General features: G+C 49.1%; 1 protein-coding gene, 1 long non-coding RNA gene and 1 pseudogene across 2 annotated transcripts; all 3 read left to right on the top strand.

Annotated features, from left to right (window-relative positions):
• Nucleotides 1-1,039: 1,039 nt before the first annotated feature.
• LOC119270982 lies at nt 1,040-1,505 on the top strand. The gene is made up of 3 exons (XR_005134388.1): nt 1,040-1,061; nt 1,152-1,210; nt 1,299-1,505. It is a non-coding gene; the product is annotated as an uncharacterized LOC119270982 (long non-coding RNA).
• An 11,358-nt stretch (nt 1,506-12,863) lies between these two features.
• Nucleotides 12,864-16,456, top strand: LOC119270983 (annotated as a pseudogene).
• A 410-nt stretch (nt 16,457-16,866) lies between these two features.
• On the top strand, nt 16,867-18,787 carry LOC119271742. The gene is made up of 2 exons (XM_037553450.1): nt 16,867-16,891; nt 18,261-18,787. The coding sequence occupies exons 1-2, from the start codon at nt 16,867-16,869 to the stop codon at nt 18,785-18,787; spliced, it is 552 nt and encodes a 183-aa protein (XP_037409347.1).
• The last annotated feature ends 214 nt before the right edge of the window (nt 18,788-19,001 follow it).

A 19,001-nucleotide genomic window follows, 5' to 3' on the forward strand; every position in this document is an offset into this window, starting at 1 on the left:
CTGCTTTTTTTTCCTTTGTTTGTAAGACTCCTGTTCAGAACCCCTTTTATTTGGTTAATAAGAGAGGCCGTATGCATCGATCTGATGCAGAGGCCGGGGAATACCCCCTTTTCTAAAAAAAAACAGAAGATGAACAAGAGTTTAAACTTTTGTATGATGACAAGGTGAACAAGAGCTTTCGTGCATCTCTATTCTAGAGAGATCTTGTTTAGATTAGGTCCGTGCGGGCAGCCTCCAGATGCACACATTGACGAGGTGCCGGTGCCGCCCGGCCTCCGGCACGGTGACAAAGATCCTATTCCCGTCGTCCATCCCTCGCCGCAGTGAGGAGCTCCACACGGGCGCCTGCATCCGCCACGCCGCGCCCTGTGGCTTCACCTCGTACGAGAACTCCGCCTCCGCCGCTGCCGCGTTGTCAGGCCGCATGCGGATCACGGACATCGACGTGCCGTCGTCGTCAGCGTCCGCTCTCCGCACGCGGCTGAGGTCAAGGTGGAACAGCTCGCCGTCGTCGGCGCGGAGGAGGGCGTGACGGTGCGGGTTCACGTCCACCAAGACCTCCTCGCCGTAGGTGAGGTGGTGGAGGCGCCACGCGTGGCGTCCGGTGAGGTGCTCCTCGAGCGCGTCAGGATGGGCGCCGGGGACGAAGGCGCGTTTGCAGACCGGGCAGAAGCAGGGCTCGTACCGACAGGAGCGCTCGTGGTCCGGGCCAATAGCTCCTGTGCGATGTGTTTGATGTGAATTTGCTTGAGTGCGACGTTGTTCGAGCGAATGGCTGTGGTGCGACACATTTAAGCAGGTAAATAGCCCAGGGCCACATGGGGTGTTAAATGTGGTTAAATTGGTCGTCAACCAAGCCCGTTTATGTTAGGACATGTGGGTCCAACTTAATTGCTCCTCAAAACAGCTAACCGTGCCCTGCCGCCCGACCGTGCCGGACCCGCCACTCTGTGCCTGCCCCCTCCCCCCTTCTTCTCCGGTGGCGGCGGATCTTGCGTTCTCAACGGCGGCGGCGGAGCCCTCGTTCTCAACGGCGGCCGAGCCTTCGTCCTCAAAAAATGGTGAGTGAAAACCCTAGTCCCCCTCCCGTTCCTCTCTCGGCCCCGTAGATCTCAGCTCGTTTCCTCTGTTTTGGCTTGTTGAATCGATAGGTTGTGAGGGGAGCCCGTGGGCATACTGAGATGGAGCCCCCAGATTCAACTTCGAATAGGTAATGCTCCTCTCTCTGATCCAATTTTGCATGCAATTAGGGCCTAGTCTGCTCTTTCTCACGGGCTCACACTGTCCGCCACTGACAGAGGGGATGCTGCCGCTCGGACCTTCGAATTGACGGTCAATTTCTTTCCATCAAAGGCAAAATTAGTTGATGGTAGCATTCAGAACATTGAGAGAGACACAATTGTTAAATGGGAGGTTGAGTTTACAGAGATTGATCCACAAGTTCTACAGAACATGGGAGAGAAGGCAGTGAAGAAATGGGTGGAAAAAATTGGGGAGAATGTTGTTTGGGGTCCAGAGAAAGAAGTATCACTGTTGCGGTTTGATGATTGGAAAGGAGAGTATGTGAGAATGGAAGATGGTGAACAGATTGTTGATGAAATCGATCGGCAAAACGGCTGGACAAGCAAACGAGCTAATTTTTTTGCTGAGCTGGTTGATCTGAATATTTTTTCGAAGGTTGGATATGTGCCATCACAATTGGCTGCGCAGATGGTAGATGATGATTGGGCTACACAGAGGCCATTGATTCCCATGTGTACTGAACTTACAGTAATAGCCGAAGAGGGACAGGTGACTGGAATTGAAACTGAAACTGCAGCAACTGTTGATTGGAATGTAGTTGAATTAGATGAGCCTACTGATTTGGTCATTGCACCAATGCCTGACATTGAGATGGCCAAACTTTTTGGCATTCCAGTCGATGACAGAGATAAGCAGGAGAGGGGAGAATCTAGTTTGCCTGCTAATGTTGATGAAGATGTAGATGGACAATTGATGGAACAAGCTGCAGATGAAGTAGATGATGCACATGATGATGAGCTGGTGCATGTGTATGACAAAGAAAACCCTGTCATTGAAGTAGGCAAGTTCTTCCCAAGCATGAAGGAGTTTAGGATGTGTTTCAAGACTTATGCAGTGAAACATGAGTTTGATGCCAAGACTGTTTGGACTGATAGAAAGAAGTTTTATGCGAGGTGCAGAGGATTTGATGGTAGTGTCAAGCCTTGCAAGTGGTACATATCTGCTAGACTGCAACCTGATGGAAGTACTGTCAGGGTTAACCAAATCCCCAATCAACATACTTGTATTACAAGTTCACAGAGAGTATCAACCATGACATCACAACTTTGGGTTGCAAGATCACCCCAATTTTAGCCAAAACACCAACACTACTGCCAAGAAACTCAAAGTAGACTTGGAAAAGATGTACCCCATTAAACTGAAATATACCACAGTGTGGAAGGCAAAACAAAGGACAATGAAAAACTTATATGGTGATTGGGCAAATACATTTAGGATGCTTTACAACTTCAAAGCAGAGGTGGAAAAGAGGTCACCTGGTAGTGTTGTGGAGATAGATACAGAGGTATCAGCCAAAGGTGAAGTCAAGTTCTCCAAGTTTTTTATGGCTTTGAAGCCTTGCATAGATGGCTTCAAAGCAGGGTGCCGTCCATATTTGAGCATAGACTCATCATTTTTGACAGGCAAGTGGAATGGTCAGTTGGCAGCATGCAATGCTCTAGATGGACACAACTGGATGTTTCCTATTGCTGTTGGCTTGTTTCAGTCAAAAACAGAGGCTTCATGGACATGGTTCATGATCCAGTTGAAAAGATGCCTAGGGCCAGTGTCACCTTTGGCTATACACACAGATGCATGTAAGGGGCTTGAAAATTCAGTGAAAAGTGTTTTCCCACATGCTGAGCAGAGGGAGTGCTTCGGTCATTTGTGGATGAATTTGATCAAAAAATTTAGAGGAGAAGAATTTGGGCGCATGTGGCCAGCAGCAAGATCTTACACTAGACAGACACACAAATATCATCTTGATAAGATAATGGCAGCATGTGATGAGTTTGGTCCATGGCTGAACACCTACCATTCTTTGTTATGGTACAGGTCAGCATTCAACACTGCCATCAAGTGTGACCACATCAACAACAATTTGGCAGAGAGTTTCAACAATAAGGTGAAGGAGTTAAAAGATTTGCCTGTGCATGACATGGTTGACCAAATTAGGATCATGCTCATGCGGTTGTGGGAATTGAGAAGAAGGATAGGTGATTGTCTGCAAGGTGATAAGCTTCCAGCAGTGGTACAACAGGTGGTCAATAGGAGCAGAAGTCTTTCACATTTGTTTGTTGAAAAATCTTCACCTTGGGGTGCTGAAGTTAGAGATAACAAAACTGGAAGGAGACATGTTGTTAACACTGAATTGCATGATTGCACTTGCCTCGAGTGGCAACACACTGGTAAACCATGTGAGCATGCCATTCTTTTCTTAGCATCCCAACCGAAGATAAACATGCAGCCATATCTGCATGAATATTATTCGGTAGCAAGATTCAAAGCTGCATATGCTACTCCAATTCCAGCACTTACAGATCAGTCTCAGTGGCCTGAAGTGGACATTGAATTTTCCATGTGTCCTCCCTTGATGAAAAGAAAGGCTGGCAGGCCTAAACAGAGTAGATTCAAGGCATGGTTTGAGAAAGGTGGGAGTAGTAAGAAGGGAAAGAAAGATGAAAAGTCAAAAAGGGCCCAAAAAGGTAACAAAAATAGATGCAAGTTGTGCCAGGAACTTGGGCACAGAGTGGGATCTATCAAATGCCGTTACACTCCTGATAAGCCAAAGTATGTTCTTGTTTATTTGTCTGTGTTTTGATTTGGTGCTTTTTCCCAATTAGTATATCTATAACATTTTCTGCACAGGAGGAAGCGAGCAAGTCAGCCCCTTGTTGTTGAACAGTGTTGGCCAACCAAAAAAGCAAGAGTCAATGGCGGTAGAAAGAAGAGAAGTGTGCCTGAGCCTGAGCAGACTGAAGAAAATCCTGCTGCAGTCAACATTCAGACTGAAGAAACTGATGTGGAGGTGCACACCGAAGAAACTGAATTTGAGCGTGTCGAGGTTCAGACTGAAGAAACTGAACCTGAGCGTGTCGAGGTTCAGACTGAAGAAACCCATGTTGAGGTACACACCAAAGAAACTGAAACTGTTGTCAACATTGAGACTGAAGACACTGATCACGAGGGTATTGGCGAGGTGTTGAAAAGACCAGTGAAGAAAACCAAGATGATCAGTGAACTTGTCTGTGTAGTAGAACCAAAAATAAGAAGGGCCAAGGCGAAGAAGGGCACACAACGTGGTAGGAAGAAGTAGAACAGAGAATAGTTTGAAAATTTGGGACATGTAATAATATTTGTAACTTGGTGCGTACTGGTAGTCACTATGTATCCCCATATTTCTATTCGAACTTGTTTGTCTAAACCGCCCGTCTAAACCAGCCAAATAAAATTCAAATTTAAATTTAAATTTGGGCTATTGATGTTTTAGTGCTATCTAAAGTACCTCAACTGAAATATGTTTGCTTGCTGACCATTCCGAGCCCTTTTGGTAAGTTGAACTCATAGTCATGAAAAGTGTGTTTCAAATGACCTCCAAAGGTAGGGTAAACGGCCTCATATTTAAGCAAGTTTTTTTGGCACCTTGTCTAAACCAGCCAAATAATTTTTCTACACATCTATTCTACCTATATAGTGTAAATGTAAAGTCTCACTATTTATTGAATTAATTTTCTATTTTTTCTTTTCTTTTTGAAAAAACAAGGTTTAATAGAAAATTATATATAAAACAAGTTTAAAACATGAAAATGAGAAAAGTAAGTTCAGATCTTTCTTAGTCAATCCAAAATGAAGTTTTGGTGAGGTTTTCACACTTTTCATTTTCAAAACTCCACCTACTCTCGGGTGCCCACTACTCTCTCCCTTCAACTCCATACTACATTGTTTGAGGAATAACAATTTTGTGAAGGATTTTTCGTAAAAATGTATGTAAACCATATTTATATTTTTTTCTCGTTACTATACGACATAATAAGACTATGTGCGCAAGTTTTATATTTTTTTGATTTTTTTTGAATTAGTTATGCTCAACCCTAATACGTCAAAACCTCTCAAAACCCCTCAAAACCCCTCTCAAAACCCCTCAAAACCCCGCACACTACCTGGTCGTCGATCGTTGTGCGTGGACGGTTGGGATCAGGCGCTAGGGTTAGCTACAGTGTGCAGCGATCCGCATGAGACGCGCTGATTGGTTGACGCGGTGGGGTTTGGATCAGCCTCTCTCGTTGGAGCATCAGGACCGTTCATTTGAATCCAACGGCAAGAGTTGACGCGGTGCATGGACCAAGCATACGGAGTGCCCTTTCCATCGTTGCATGCGTGCCCGTGCCTACCCGCAGCATGCATGCCCACCCGCAGGACTGCGCCCGTGCGTTGCATGCATGCCTCGACGTAGCCCTGCTCCGCCACCCCTATCAACGCAGTAACCTGTCGCATGCCTACCATTAGAACCGATGCAGCGTCGCATCAAAGCATGCACCCGGCCACAATGCAGCAGCCCGATGAAGACAACCAAAAAGCCAACGCTGCATGGCGTGGTGTGCACGCTGTGCATGGCGTGCTCCTCTTTGACGACGCAATACTGGCATGGTATCGATGGGGCCCGTATCGATGTGGGTATCGATGCAGTTCAAATGGCGTGCTGCCCGTTACAAGATGGGCAAAAGAAGGCGTACATTATTGTCACGTCTCCCATCGACCGAACCTTGCCCTCTAGCCAGGCCCTAGCAAGATGAGCAAATTAATGGGCAACGGCATGCATGCACGGGCGGCACACGCAGAGAACCCGGGGAAGGCGTGTCCCCTTGACCCACGACGGCACAGACGCGTGCGTGAGCCCGTCCCCCTTGACCCACGACCGGTGGCACAGAAGCGTAGCAGTCCGTGTACATGCTTTCATGGGGCGCCACCAAACGCCGCCTGCCCATTAATTCTAGGGTTTCGACGGGGTGAAACGACGTCGCACTTGGGGTATTTAAGCCGGGCACTATCGTCCTCTCCCTCCTCATCCATCATACCCCATCCTCTGCCTCCTCTGCCCTTCTTCTTGGGCGCCCCTTCTTCTTCATTCTTCTCCATCAAACCCGACCGAGCACTCGAGCCACCCCGCCACCATGCAGTACACCGCCCCCACCTACCGCTTCCCCCCAACCGTGCCGGAAAGGCTCTACCCGGCCGGAGTGTATGTAGAGAGAACCCTTAGGGTTTGGGCGATCTCGAGATGGAGGGGCGCAAGGGATTTAACGGAGTTCTTCCTTGCGTCCGGCTTCCGCCACCTCCCCCGCGGCTCTCCTCGGATGTACCATGTTGAGGAGGTCAACCACAACGGCGTTGTGGTTGGGCTCCTCGCCACGTTCACTAACCCTTTCGATGCTTTCCATCTCCTCGGGCGAGCGTATTGGGTTGATTGTGAGTTCATAGCTTTCACCACCTACAATATCTTCACCGACTTCCAGAGCATCTTCCCCAACAACGGCGTTATGCACACGCTCCCGTACCCCATCAACAACGGGGAGGAGTGAAGGACGGCGCCCGGAGGAGCGAGGTGGCATTGTTCCCCGGGAGAAGGAGAAGAAGAGCCCGAAGAAGAACCCGCGTTTGGTGCCCCCCGATCTATCTAGCTTATCGTATTAGTTTTTTTAAGTTGTATTAGTATTTTAAGTTGTAAGGCTATCATGGAGTTGTAAGGTTATCGTGGAACTATGGGTTGCAATAGTTGTGCTACTATATATATTGTGTGTTTCGTGCTATTATTTGAAGATTGCTATGGGTTGTTCTTGCTTATTATTTGTGTATTGCTATGGGTTGCTACGAGCCCGGGTTGCTACACCTCAATCTCACCACACACACACACCATCTTCAAAATATTGGCCAAACCATGGACATGCAACTAGGAGCCCCATGCAAACCCACTATGGACATGCCACTAGGAAATGCAAACTAATTTACTTCATGCAACTCATTTAGTTCATGGAACCGTAGACATGCATACAAACAATTAACATTTGGTTCTATTGCATCAAAAAATGATCCATCACAAAATTTAGTGCAAGAAAAAGGCCAAAGTAAAAATAAGTAACATTTTATTTGCCGAAGTTAGAGGTGGGCTGGTGCCTCTACGCGGGTGGGCTGGTGCCCCTACGCGGGCGGGCTGGTCTCTATTTTGGGCATGGTTATTTTCTCAGGGTCCATTTTCTCACGGCCCAACATCTATTCGGCAGCCCAGTTTTGTTTTTTTACTAGAAACTGAATTTGGGTGTGTACTCTGTTAACTGAAGAACAAAAACAGAGGAAACAGAGCATCAACACTGAATATGGCCCTTGAGAATATCATTACAATAATTCAAGCAAGTTTCGCTTCACACGAATTCTAGTTCATCTAACAAATGATCCCTGGCTAACTCAAACTACTGGGCACCCCTGAAACTAGCTGACTAACTAACTGAAACTATAACAAATTCTAGCGATTGATGAACATCAAGTAAAATAAACCCATAGCAATGACACAACCATAAAATGCTCCCGCCATCATATTTGCTTGTTGCTTCAAATCGATCAGATGCTTTAGTTGCTTGCCGATTTTCTTCAATTCACACTTCAGTTCTGCACTGTGCATCATCGGATCGGCTCTGTCCGCCAAATTGGGGGCTTGTTCCACGGCAAGCCGCCCCCCAAAATTGAGCTCTTGGGTTGGGGTTGATCCCTCCAATTTCAACCTTTCAACATATTCATCGAGCCACTCAAAATGCCCACATTTCTTCAGAACCTGAAAACAGGGGGCCGGCGGCGCATGAATCCTAGATCCACCACCCAGATCCACCGCCCTAATTCGAGGGAAAAAGAAAGAAATCGGGAGAAATTAGACCATAGAATTGGTCAAGAACACAGATCTAACCTGCCCCGGCTGTGGCTTGCTCAAACATTTCACAAACTCGCGCCCACGGTTGCCATTTTCTTCCCTCACACAAGTCAAACGCTTGAGAGGCTCCATGCGTGGACAATCGGGGCATCTTGTCAACGGCAGTGGACCATACTGCGTCCATGGTTGGCAGGTGGCTGAAGTCGAGCTAGACATCACTCGCCGGCGGCGCGCTTCGTTGCCGGAGTAGAGGAAGAAGAAGGTGGGAAAGGAAAGGGGCAGGGTAAGCAATGGAGGGGGGCGGGCTGGCTCGGGTCGGGCCACGCTGATGAGCACGGGCATGCTTGTGTGGATAAGTTGTGGGTCCCACCCGCATGCGAGTAACTGGTGGGTCCTGCGTGTCATAACTCAAATCGCTAACCCTCGTGTTTTTCATTTCACGGTTAAACAGAGCCATGTCGCATTGGAGCTATTTACACGCTCAAGTGTGTCGCATCACAGCCATTCACTCGAATAACGTCGCACTCAAGCAAATTCACATCAAAAACGTCGCACAGGAGCTATTGGCCCTCGTGGTCCTCCACGCCGAGCCGCGGCAGGGACGCGGCGCAGCCGTGCTCGCGGTTGGGGCATGCGAAGCGGACGGACCGGATCATCGTGGCGACGGCGCGGCTGCGGGTGTACTCCTTGGAGCCGCAGCGGATGCACGGCATGCGGTCCAAATCGTGGCAACGGTGGCAGGTCAGGTGCCCGTCGCCGCACTGCGACATGAAACCATATGATCAGGAGTTCAGGACATGAAAAATCAAGAAAATGAGTACGTACGTAGTAGATGGATTGGTTGTTGTTAGGTTAGGCTCGGTGGATGAAGGTACGTACCTCGTAGACGGGAGAGGAGAGAAGGCCGTGGCACAAGGCGCAGTTGAAGAGGTCGTCGTAGTTGTCGATCCGCACGGTGAACTCGTTGTCAGCGGCGGCACGATGGCTCCGGCTCCTGCTTGGGCTTCTGCTACGGCTGTGTCTCGGACTCCGGCTCCTGCTCCTGCTCCGGTAGCTTCTTCACGAACGCCGACGGCTGTTGCTGCTACGGCCGCTGCTACTATCGCTACTGCTACGGCTGATGCTGGAAGCCTGGAACTGCTGCTACGGCCGCTGCTACTATCGCTGCTACTGCTGCTCCGACGATGTGGTTCTTCCTCGTCTTCGCTGACATCGCTCCGCCACCGACGGCGGTGGCGCCTCGGCGATCGGGCGCGCCTCATCGCGGGGTAGTCGCTGTCGCTGCTCATCTACCGTAAAATCCGTCTGTAACTTTTCTTCGCGATTGATCAATCTGGGACTTGGTCTCATCGGCACAATCGATTTTATAAGCAGATCCTTAGAGATAGGTCGGTCGATTGATCGGATCCGATCTGGTTTCTTCAAAATTTCTCAAACTATTTTGTCTTCGGGTCGGACTCATCCTTTGGGTGGGCGTTCAGTTCTTCCTTTACTATACGGGAAAATCCATGATTTCTGTACACCGGGAGGCAAGTACTAATAAATAAGAAAGATTCTTGTCGTCTTCTTCAGACAACGTGGTTAGGGCATCTCGTCGTGATGCACGATGGCCAGATTTGCTGTCAGGTACTTCATATTTATTTAAACGCTCAACACTGACGGCGGCGGCTCCAGAGCATTGGTCCCTAGAGGCTAGATTTTATCGTATGCAACCAAAAAGACTAGTAAGGTTTGTCGTAACAGTGCTGACAAACCTTACTAGTCTTTCTGGTTGCGCATGATAATTAAAAAATAATGTGCTAGATTTTATTTTTTGTATTTTTGAGTAAACATGACTGAAAAGAAAAGTGTGTATAAAAGTTGGTAGACTGTATGGAGGCTGTTAGGATGATCAAAGAAGGACATAGGAACAAGTCCAAGTATGCTTTCATCATTAGAGGGATAATTTAGTAGTATGGGAAAAAGAAGTTCTTGCATTCCTCATACTCGTCGAAGCTGTAATAATGTTAGTAATGTCTTGGCTAATTTTGATAGGGTGTACTGCCAGACTATGGTTTGGCTAGGCTCTGGATCAAATGAGGCCATGAAACTTGTAGAACGAGATTGTAACATTTAAACTCTGAGTAATGCAAGAATTTATTCACACAAAAAATACATAAAAATGTGGTGAGTAACATAATCATTTGAAAATTTTCACAATGACATATTTCATGCTCATGCCGAACATATTAGATGTGTTGATTTTATATAGGCAGTACCTACGATTTCCATAGACAGAGGGATACCCTCTAGATCTTATGGCTAATAGTCTGTTTGTAGATCGAGATTCTTTCTTCACCATCAAAAATTAAGTGTGAACACAAAGATTCAAGCGTGATGACAACTGTCATATGTAGGGCCCATTTTATTCCTCCTATAAATATTTGCAACAATACACTACAAGCATTTTCCACTTTCTGTCAATGCGGCAGTTTACTTACAAGATTGAATCCAACTAACGCACACCCCTCCCTCTATTGGCTACCAATCTAATCTGGGCAAAAGTAAACAAGCATCCGAAGAGAAATTTGCATTCATAAACCAAACATAAAGGCATCCATAAATCTAAACATTAAGCACATGATCAAGCTCAGAGCTAGGAACTAAATCAGATTAATCATAACTATGTAGCGCATCTCATATGTCTATTGTCTACTAATTATTTTTATACACTTGAAAAACAACTCTTGGCCGACACCATGGATTCGCTTCCTCTCTACTTGTCGGCTGCAAATCCTAGTGCCTTGATTGTGTGTGTGTGTGTGTGTGTGTGTGTGTGTGTGTGTGTGTGTGTGTGAGAGAGAGAGAGAGAGAGAGAGAGAGAGAGAGAGAGAGATTGGGGGAGGGAGCTCCGTCAGCTACGTCCAGACTAACGAACTTGAGGAGGATCGAAGCAAGACAAACTCGAAAAAGAAGCGCCACCATCTGCCCGAGCGTTGTGCCTGCAAGGACTAAAAAGCCCTAATCTATAAACTACTAATCGGAGCAGAGGCACCGGGATTCACCTCCCCGCCACCAACCGCTGAAGCGGCAGACAAATCCACGACTCGTCGGTGAAGTCTGGAGGAGAGAGTTTGTCCTAGCCATCTAAGGTCAGGGGAAGAAACTATTAAGATGGGTTCTGCATCTCCCGAAAGAGTGTACTTCGCTCTCTCCATCTACCTTGCCATGGGACGGCGCTGCACGTCGCATGAGGCGGTGGGAATTTTCGATCGGGTGATGAGGAGAGACGAACGCATGCGAGACGCCTATGATCTGTCAATTTTGAAAAAGAAAAGAAAATGTATTGCTATTGTAGAAGGAACAGAAACCGCCGAGCGAAGCCTGGCCGGCTGGGCGGCGGCGAGGCTTCTCCCCATCCTTTTCCTCTTGGCTGGCGCGGGACAACAAGATCGAGAGGAGCGTCGGGCGAACGTGGGGTTCGGCGGCACGACAAGCGGGTCTCCCGGCGTCGTCGTGCGCGGTGCGGTGGTGGCGGCCTGCGTGTCGCGAGGTGGTGGCTGCGTTGGGCATGCTCGGTGGTCGCGGGTGCCGCCGGATCCAGATCAGATCCATCTGGATCCTGTCTTCGGACTCCGTCGGCCACCGCGGGGTGGTGATGGTCATCACTGGCCACGTCGGACCGCTGGTTTCGGCGTCTGGAGATCTACAATGGTTTCTTCTCGATCCTCATGGCGGGTCGAGCTCAATGGCTCTTGCATCTTCGTAGGTTTTGGATCGTGGCTCGTTGCCGGATCTGAAGTAGACAGAGGTTTGGTGGCATAGGATGGGGACCGGAGGAAACTTTGGTCGGCTAGGCTGACCCGGCATCGGCGACGTCACTCGATGATGTTACCCTCCGTGGAGGCAAAGCCAAGGTCTCTCCTATCCACCTCCGAACCCCTCCCGGACGAAAGTCCAAAATTCAGTCTGGATTGGGCGGCGGCGGCGGCGTCCTGCGCGTCGTATCTTCCATGAAGGCGCCGTCTTGGGAAGACCTGCTGTTCGGGGGAGAGATGCTATGGATGGTGGGCTCCGAGTACCTCCAGTAGTGCGACGGTGTGGAGGTTGCCAGGTGGTGCGGCGTTGTATCTACCGCATAGACGACGATGGGTTTTGGCGGCATGGTGCAGCTGCATATCGACGACGGATGCGGCTCGATGGACGAGCGCAGGGCGGTGGAGCTGTCTGGCGCCATGGTGGCGTCGACGGCAGCGAGACCGAGCAAGCTAGATACATCAGTATAACACTGAAGATGGATTGGTGGCAGGTGGATGCGGCGGCCTCATACCCGGCAGACGTCCTGGTTGAGGAGTGCACCGGACTGGTGGGTACCCCATACCCGGCAGGCGTCCTGGTTGAGGAGTGCACCGGACTGGTGGGTACCCCATACCCGGCAGGCGTCCTGGTTGGGACCTCATGTCTTAGATGTTAGATTTGGATGCAAGGTCTGTTTGGTATTAGACCCATACTATCAGCGCCCCTTCATCAACTGGTTAGGAGTAGCGACAAATGTTGCCTATACGGTGGCTTTAGTATTATTACTGTTGGATGACTTTGTAAGGTCTTGTGTAAACTACTAATAAAATGGATGCATCCACCGTCCAGATGCAGAGGCCAGGGATCCTTCTCCTAAAAAAACAAAACCTCATCCGTATAAGGCTAGAACTCAGGAGCATTTTTTTTTTGTATATATACAGTTTCCGTCGTGTGCGATCGATCTGTTCGAATTAATTAAGCAGGCCGTGGTACTTGTCCGAGTAGGTATAGGAATTCTAATACGATCCGCGAGAAGACTCGGTATATAGCATAAGGCCGCCAGCTTCTGGTACGTACGTACGTGCTCTCGCCCGAAAAGTCGGTTACGATGGACGTCGTCCCCGCGGCGGCATCTCGCAATCTTTACCTGCTCGACCTCGTGAGTTCCGGCCCGAAGCTCATCCACCGTGGCCTCGTTCTCCCGGACGGCGAGGTGGACAACATCTACCTCCCTGTCGACACGTTCCAGCTCTTACGAATCGATGACACTGTCGTGTATAAGAACATCGGCGACATCACGGTGGTTGACAGGAGCCACCTGTACCCCGGACAGGTGGTCGGGTCGGCCTCCGATATGGGCGGCCAAATCGGCGTCGTCACCGGCGTCAACATCATGCTCAACCTGGCCAAGCTCGACAACAAAGGCCTGCCAATCAAGGTCATCAGGGGAGTGTCCCCATCTAGCCTGCGGCGCATCAGGAGCCTCAACCTTGGCGACTTTGTTGTGTCCGGGCCGTGGCTCGGCCGCGTCGTGGAGGTGTCGATCGACATCGATGTATTGTTCGATGACGGAGCCGTCTGCAGGGTCAGCGATGCGGAGTCCAAGAACCTGGTGGCGGTGTGTGAGAACCGCCACACCAGGCGTCGCTGCCAAATGAACAGCATATTCCACCAGGGGCAGTCCGTCGGCGGGCCGGAAGCTTGTTCAATCTTCAAGGCGGCACGGTGGCTTAATGGCTATTGGCATCCTGAACAAGACCTAGGAACCATCATGAAGCTGGAGACGTCTGGCGTCCTCGTCTACTGGGTTGCATCAATGCATTGTGGCACTGACAAGGAGCTACTGGAGGCATCCGCTCCTCCGGCCTACCAGAACCCAGATGATCTAACATTCTTCTGTGCCTCGTACAACTGCTGCTGGGGGCTTGCTGACCGCTGTTTTTTTTCTTGAAACTAGTTCCAACGAAGAGGGTGGAGCTTGCTCTCCTGATCAACATGATGATGATGATGATGAGGATGAGGATGAGGAGGAGGAATATAACGCATGCTCAGAGGACAATCAAGAAGAGTGTGAAGCATCAACCTCTCAGGTGCTACCTCCCACGAAGCAGAAAGATGCGAGGTTTTATCGGAAGCAGCTAAGGAAGCTTGTCTTTGAGGGCCATAGACGGGCGCCACGGTCACAAGTCATGAGACATGTGGAGGTGGAGTTTCCCATGCTCGTCGCCAACACGTGCACCACCATAGACGTGGTATGGCAAGACGGCACACGGCAACAAGGCATACCTTCAGCGACCATCGTCCCCTTTGGGATCTGGAATGAGCAAGAGTTCTTCCCCGGACAACATGTTGTCGCCAACGTTCTTCCTGTTAATGCCGCCGTTGACGCTACTGCTGACGTGACAATTACTAGTGGCAACAACGACATTGCCGCATCTGGAACTGGACCAGCGGAGCGTGTCGGCATCGTCAAGAGCATGCAACACGAGGACCAGACGGTTTGTGTATCATGGTTCAAGACGCCAGGGCATCCTGATGAGGCTATGGGGGTCGAGTGCGATGATACCGTCAGTGCTTATGACCTAAGATTGGACTCTAATCACTCTGCTTACTATGGTGATATTGTCATTCATATCATACCATCGGTACCAACAGATGACGGTGAAAGTGCACCCTTGTTACAGGGAAACAAGAAGAAAAATGCCGTTCCCGCCGATCTTTCATGGGTGGGGCGGGTAGTTGAACTTCCTAATGGGCACGTCCACGTCAATTGGGGTGATGGTAGCATGTCAACGGTACGTGGGTAGTTTCTAGTACCTTTCTTAGATCTACAACTATGTTACATTCTCTACTAAACTCATTAGTTGTTGTTGATTTGTTTGGGCGAGCTGCAGGTATCGCCTCATGAGATCGTTGTCATCAAAGATGAGCACTACATGGAGCTATGGCTTGAAATGGGTGACTGGGTAGAGGACAATGGCATCGATGAAGCACCCGAAGAACCGGTTGCTGCCAACACGGTATATATCTATCTTTGTAAACATTATCCACTTGGGGACTATTTTGGTTTCTCCTGGTAGGCACCAAATTAAGTACTATTTATACCATGATAGATGATTATATGGATGGATTCACCTCAACTGATGTGCCTATATGTGTTTTTACCCGAAGCTGTAGGAATTTCTTCCCACAGTTATTTTTGTACCTCAAATGATGTAGCTATATGTGTTATCTGATTTTAGGACATTGATCTTCAGAATCTAGATAACTATGTCGAAAGTGTCAGCCCGACAATGTCAAGGACAAGACTTTTAGGTTTGTCATTCCGGTCTTTGCTTCAATTGACCAGCGACATGGTGGCTCGAGGTAAAGGATACTTGATGAACTGGCGGTCATCGTCGTCGTCGTTGCCAAGCTCAGAGTTACCCACGCCCGCAAACGATGATAGTATCGGTGGTGCTGCAGTGGAGACCAGCGATGCTGCTGTAGATGTGAGCAGCCACGGTTTTGACGGTGGGCCGAAGGCTGCAGGTGCTACCTGTTGCTTCGATAAATCGTTGTGCTTTCCACGTTTCGATGTACTGCAGATCAGCCCTCTGGATCACCACTACCTTGACACTACGGACCAGGTAATTATATATGTTAGAAAATGACGAGGAACGTAGGTAATTATTAAGGTTAGAGTAAGGAAGGTTTACATGCACAATATGATTAGTCTAACGCTGGAATCGATTTTACGGCATTTGTTTTTTAGTGCAAAACTAAACTCCCAGACTTAAAATTAGTAAATGACCACACAACATGTTGCAAGTCATTACAAAACATATTTTACTAAAGTATAACTTTAATCAACACTCTTTTTTTCAAGGAAATGCAGGGCGCTAGTCGTGCGAAGAGTTGGGCTAAAGCAGTGCAAAAGGAATGGAAAATTCTGGAGAACGACTTACCAGGTATGTGAGTGTAGCTCAAAATATACGGTCCATATGCATGGATACAAATGAATAGCCACTTATTTAACTGCAGAAACCATTTACGTGCGAGCGTTCGAGGACCGCATGGATCTGCTCCGGGTGGTGATGATGGGCGCAAGCGGGACACCGTATCATGACGGCCTCTTCTTCTTCGATTTGCAGCTACCTCCTTCGTACCCGGATGCCCCACCACAAGTGTATTACCACTCCTTCGGCCTACGCTTCAATCCAAACCTCTACGAGTCTGGTACAGTGTGCCTTAGCCTGCTAAACACATTCGGTGGCGAGGGCACCGAGGTCTGGTCCTCGACGGAGTCAAGCCTCCTCCAAGTCGTTGTCTCCATCCAGGGCCTTGTCTTCAATGACAAACCATACTACAATGAGACTGGCTATGAGACAATGGTCGACAAACCGGAGGGTCGCCGCAATGCGCTGCCCTACAGTGAGAATGCTTACCTGCTCACCCTCCGGACCATGCTACACCTTTTACGTCGGCCACCTCGGGGATTTGAGGAATTCGTTAAGGAACACTTCCGCCATCGGGGAAGGTTTGTGCTCGGGGCATGCAACGCGTGGCTGCAGGGAAATATTGTCGACAATGCTCATGCCACTGAAGTGAGTAGGAAGCAGCCGTGCTCGGCTGGGTTAAGGCTTGCATTCACCAAGGTAGTGCCAAGCCTCGTGGCAGCCTTCACAGATCCGAGCCAAGGGGTGCGAAGAGTACCAGTAGTTGTGAATCAAATTGCCATGTCCTCTCAGCAACGCACTAGACAGACGAGTTCTGGTTGGCTCTTTTCATTATTTGTTTCTTTTACCGGCTGCATAATTGTGCCTGACTGACCAAGCCAGTTTCCATCTCACACAAGCTGCTAAGTTTGCAGGCATGTGCAGTGTAAAGGCGAGCAATTTCTGCATATATTGATTGTCTCTGCAGAAGAACTTTTTTGGCCTCTACGGTTCTACCAAAAGGATTTGAAGCAAACGCTCGTTGCAATATAGATGATGCTTCTGTATTTATGAAATACTATTACTAATTTTCTTCAACTTTTGCCTGAAACTGTACGTGCAAATAACAAAATATTATGCAGATTCCTTAAAAAACTGCACGTACTTTTGCCTGTCATGGTTGGGACCGCAGGGATGGCCCCCCTCTCGTTGTGCCAAGGTCTAGGGGGAACCGTCGGCCCAACAGCCATCTGATCGGTCAAGACTGAGTCATCGGTGCAGTACTCGAGCCAACTCTCTTCGGCACCTAGCTCACCTGTGTAGCTCCTTAAATATTAAGGCGGACGCTAGCCATCGATCCATCATCTGATCCCCGGAAACAGACTCAAAATGTTGCATGTTGCTTGCTCATTGTTTTTCTATTTTCCTTTTTACAATCAACACTATGCTTCTCCTGGTCGTGGAATTAATTCATTTGCTCTTCTGTACTGCGGGTTAATTAGAAATGATGCCAGGGTGTTTCATGCAAAAGTGCAGGCAACGACCGGTCCAGCCACATGGCTGCCACTTGTCGAGCTGTAATAGGCCGGGGACTAAATCATCACATTCAATGCAAGTTGGGGTATGGTGGAGTTGCATTTTACAAGTTTGGAACTAAAACATCACATTCTACACAAGTTAGGATATCTCGGGTGCTTTTATCTCTTGCTCTATTTTTTTAGTACTAATATGTCACGAATTTTGCTATGCTTATGTTAGTTCATCTGCAAAGGGAGGTGTTGGTACGGTAAAGTGGGGAAATATGCTTCCCTTCCACAGCTATATAATCACTTCCAAAAGTCATAATTTTTGTCAGCGTGTACATTTCTAGAACTTAAGAGGGTAGACTGTGAAGGAAATAAGTTTTAATTGAATCATCAGATGGAAAACACTGTTTGGTGTAAAGCTACCATTTAAGACGGTTTTGTTCTTAAAGTAGATCATAACCATGTTATAACAAAAGTGAAGCTATAGGGTGTCGTTCATGCTTATTGTTCTACATTTGTCTGCTGTTAATTTATCAGGCTGCATATTATAACAAAAGTGACGCTATAGGGTATCAGCAATGCATGAAAACAAATATAGAACCACCACAATGATCGAAATTGTACAACATATCACTTTGATCAACAAGGTGCGCCAATACCAGACTCTTCTAAGATAAAGGCCCCATGTAATACAACTATGTTCGGTAGGCTTCGACAAATTTACAAAGAATTTGGGATGCGTTTGGTTGCCCGCATCTACCCCAACTAGGCCCGCATGGGAAAAGTTTGGCCCGTTTGGTTGGCTGGATCACAAACAAATGTTGGGCCGCACGGAACTTAATGCACTCCCAGCGAGGCCTGCTCGAGCGCATGTGGTGGGCCCCAATATAGGAGGGATGTGATTTCTTCTCCTACCTCCACTAAACTGTTCCCTAATCTCCTTTTCTTCATCCCTTCTGGTTCCATTGAGACAATCGATTCGTAGTTTCATCAACCGTAGAGGCGAGGTGACCTTTCGGGGCGGCCATGACGTCCTGTGTGGCCGTGAGCACTGAAGAGAAGGGGAAGATCAGAGAGGAGTAGAGGAAGAAAAAGCAGGAGAGGGAGAGAGGGGGGGGGGACGGGAGGAGGGGCGAGTCCTGGTGACGAATGGGGGCGCAATGAAGGGCGGCAAGGTCGACCTGTCCGGGATGCGCTGGCGCATGTCGTCGTGCTTGTCACTGATCCTCCAGCCGTTATCCTTGTCGTCGTCCGCGGCATTCCGGCATGCGCGGTCGATGCCATCAATCAAGGCGCTGGCGGCAGCAGGCGCGCTGCAGCAGTGGTGGGAGTTGAGACTTGGTTGGATCATGACCAGGAAACCCTCCTTCACGCGTGCCCTCGAGATGAGCGTGGACGTGGCCGCCGTGCTCGGATGCCACCGCCTCAGCACGCTCCGACACGTCTTCTACAAGGGACGCGTCAGTGTGCACCGCCTCCTGGGCCGCGACGGCCTCCTGCTCGAAGGCGTCTTCGTGCAGGACTTCAGGTGCGACTGCATCAACTACGACCAGAACTTCAACAACGGCGACATCGACGCCAGATGCTAGTTGTTGCGCTGTACTGGAAGGAGGCCGCCACCACGTGGCTCGTCAGGGAGAAGGCGCAGCTCGGACGCGCCCGTGCCACCGAGGAGGACGCCTCCAGCTCCCGGCGTGAGAACGCCGAGTTCGCCGAGCTGCACCGGGCAGTCGACCACGAGAACGACGGCCTACGGCGCGCGCTCAAGCGGGCGGCAGAGGAGACCAGCACAGCTAGTGAGTC

The sequence above is a fragment of the Triticum dicoccoides genome, chromosome 3A (genome assembly GCF_002162155.2).
Source record: "Triticum dicoccoides isolate Atlit2015 ecotype Zavitan chromosome 3A, WEW_v2.0, whole genome shotgun sequence".
Classification (NCBI taxonomy): Eukaryota; Viridiplantae; Streptophyta; class Magnoliopsida; order Poales; family Poaceae; genus Triticum; species Triticum dicoccoides.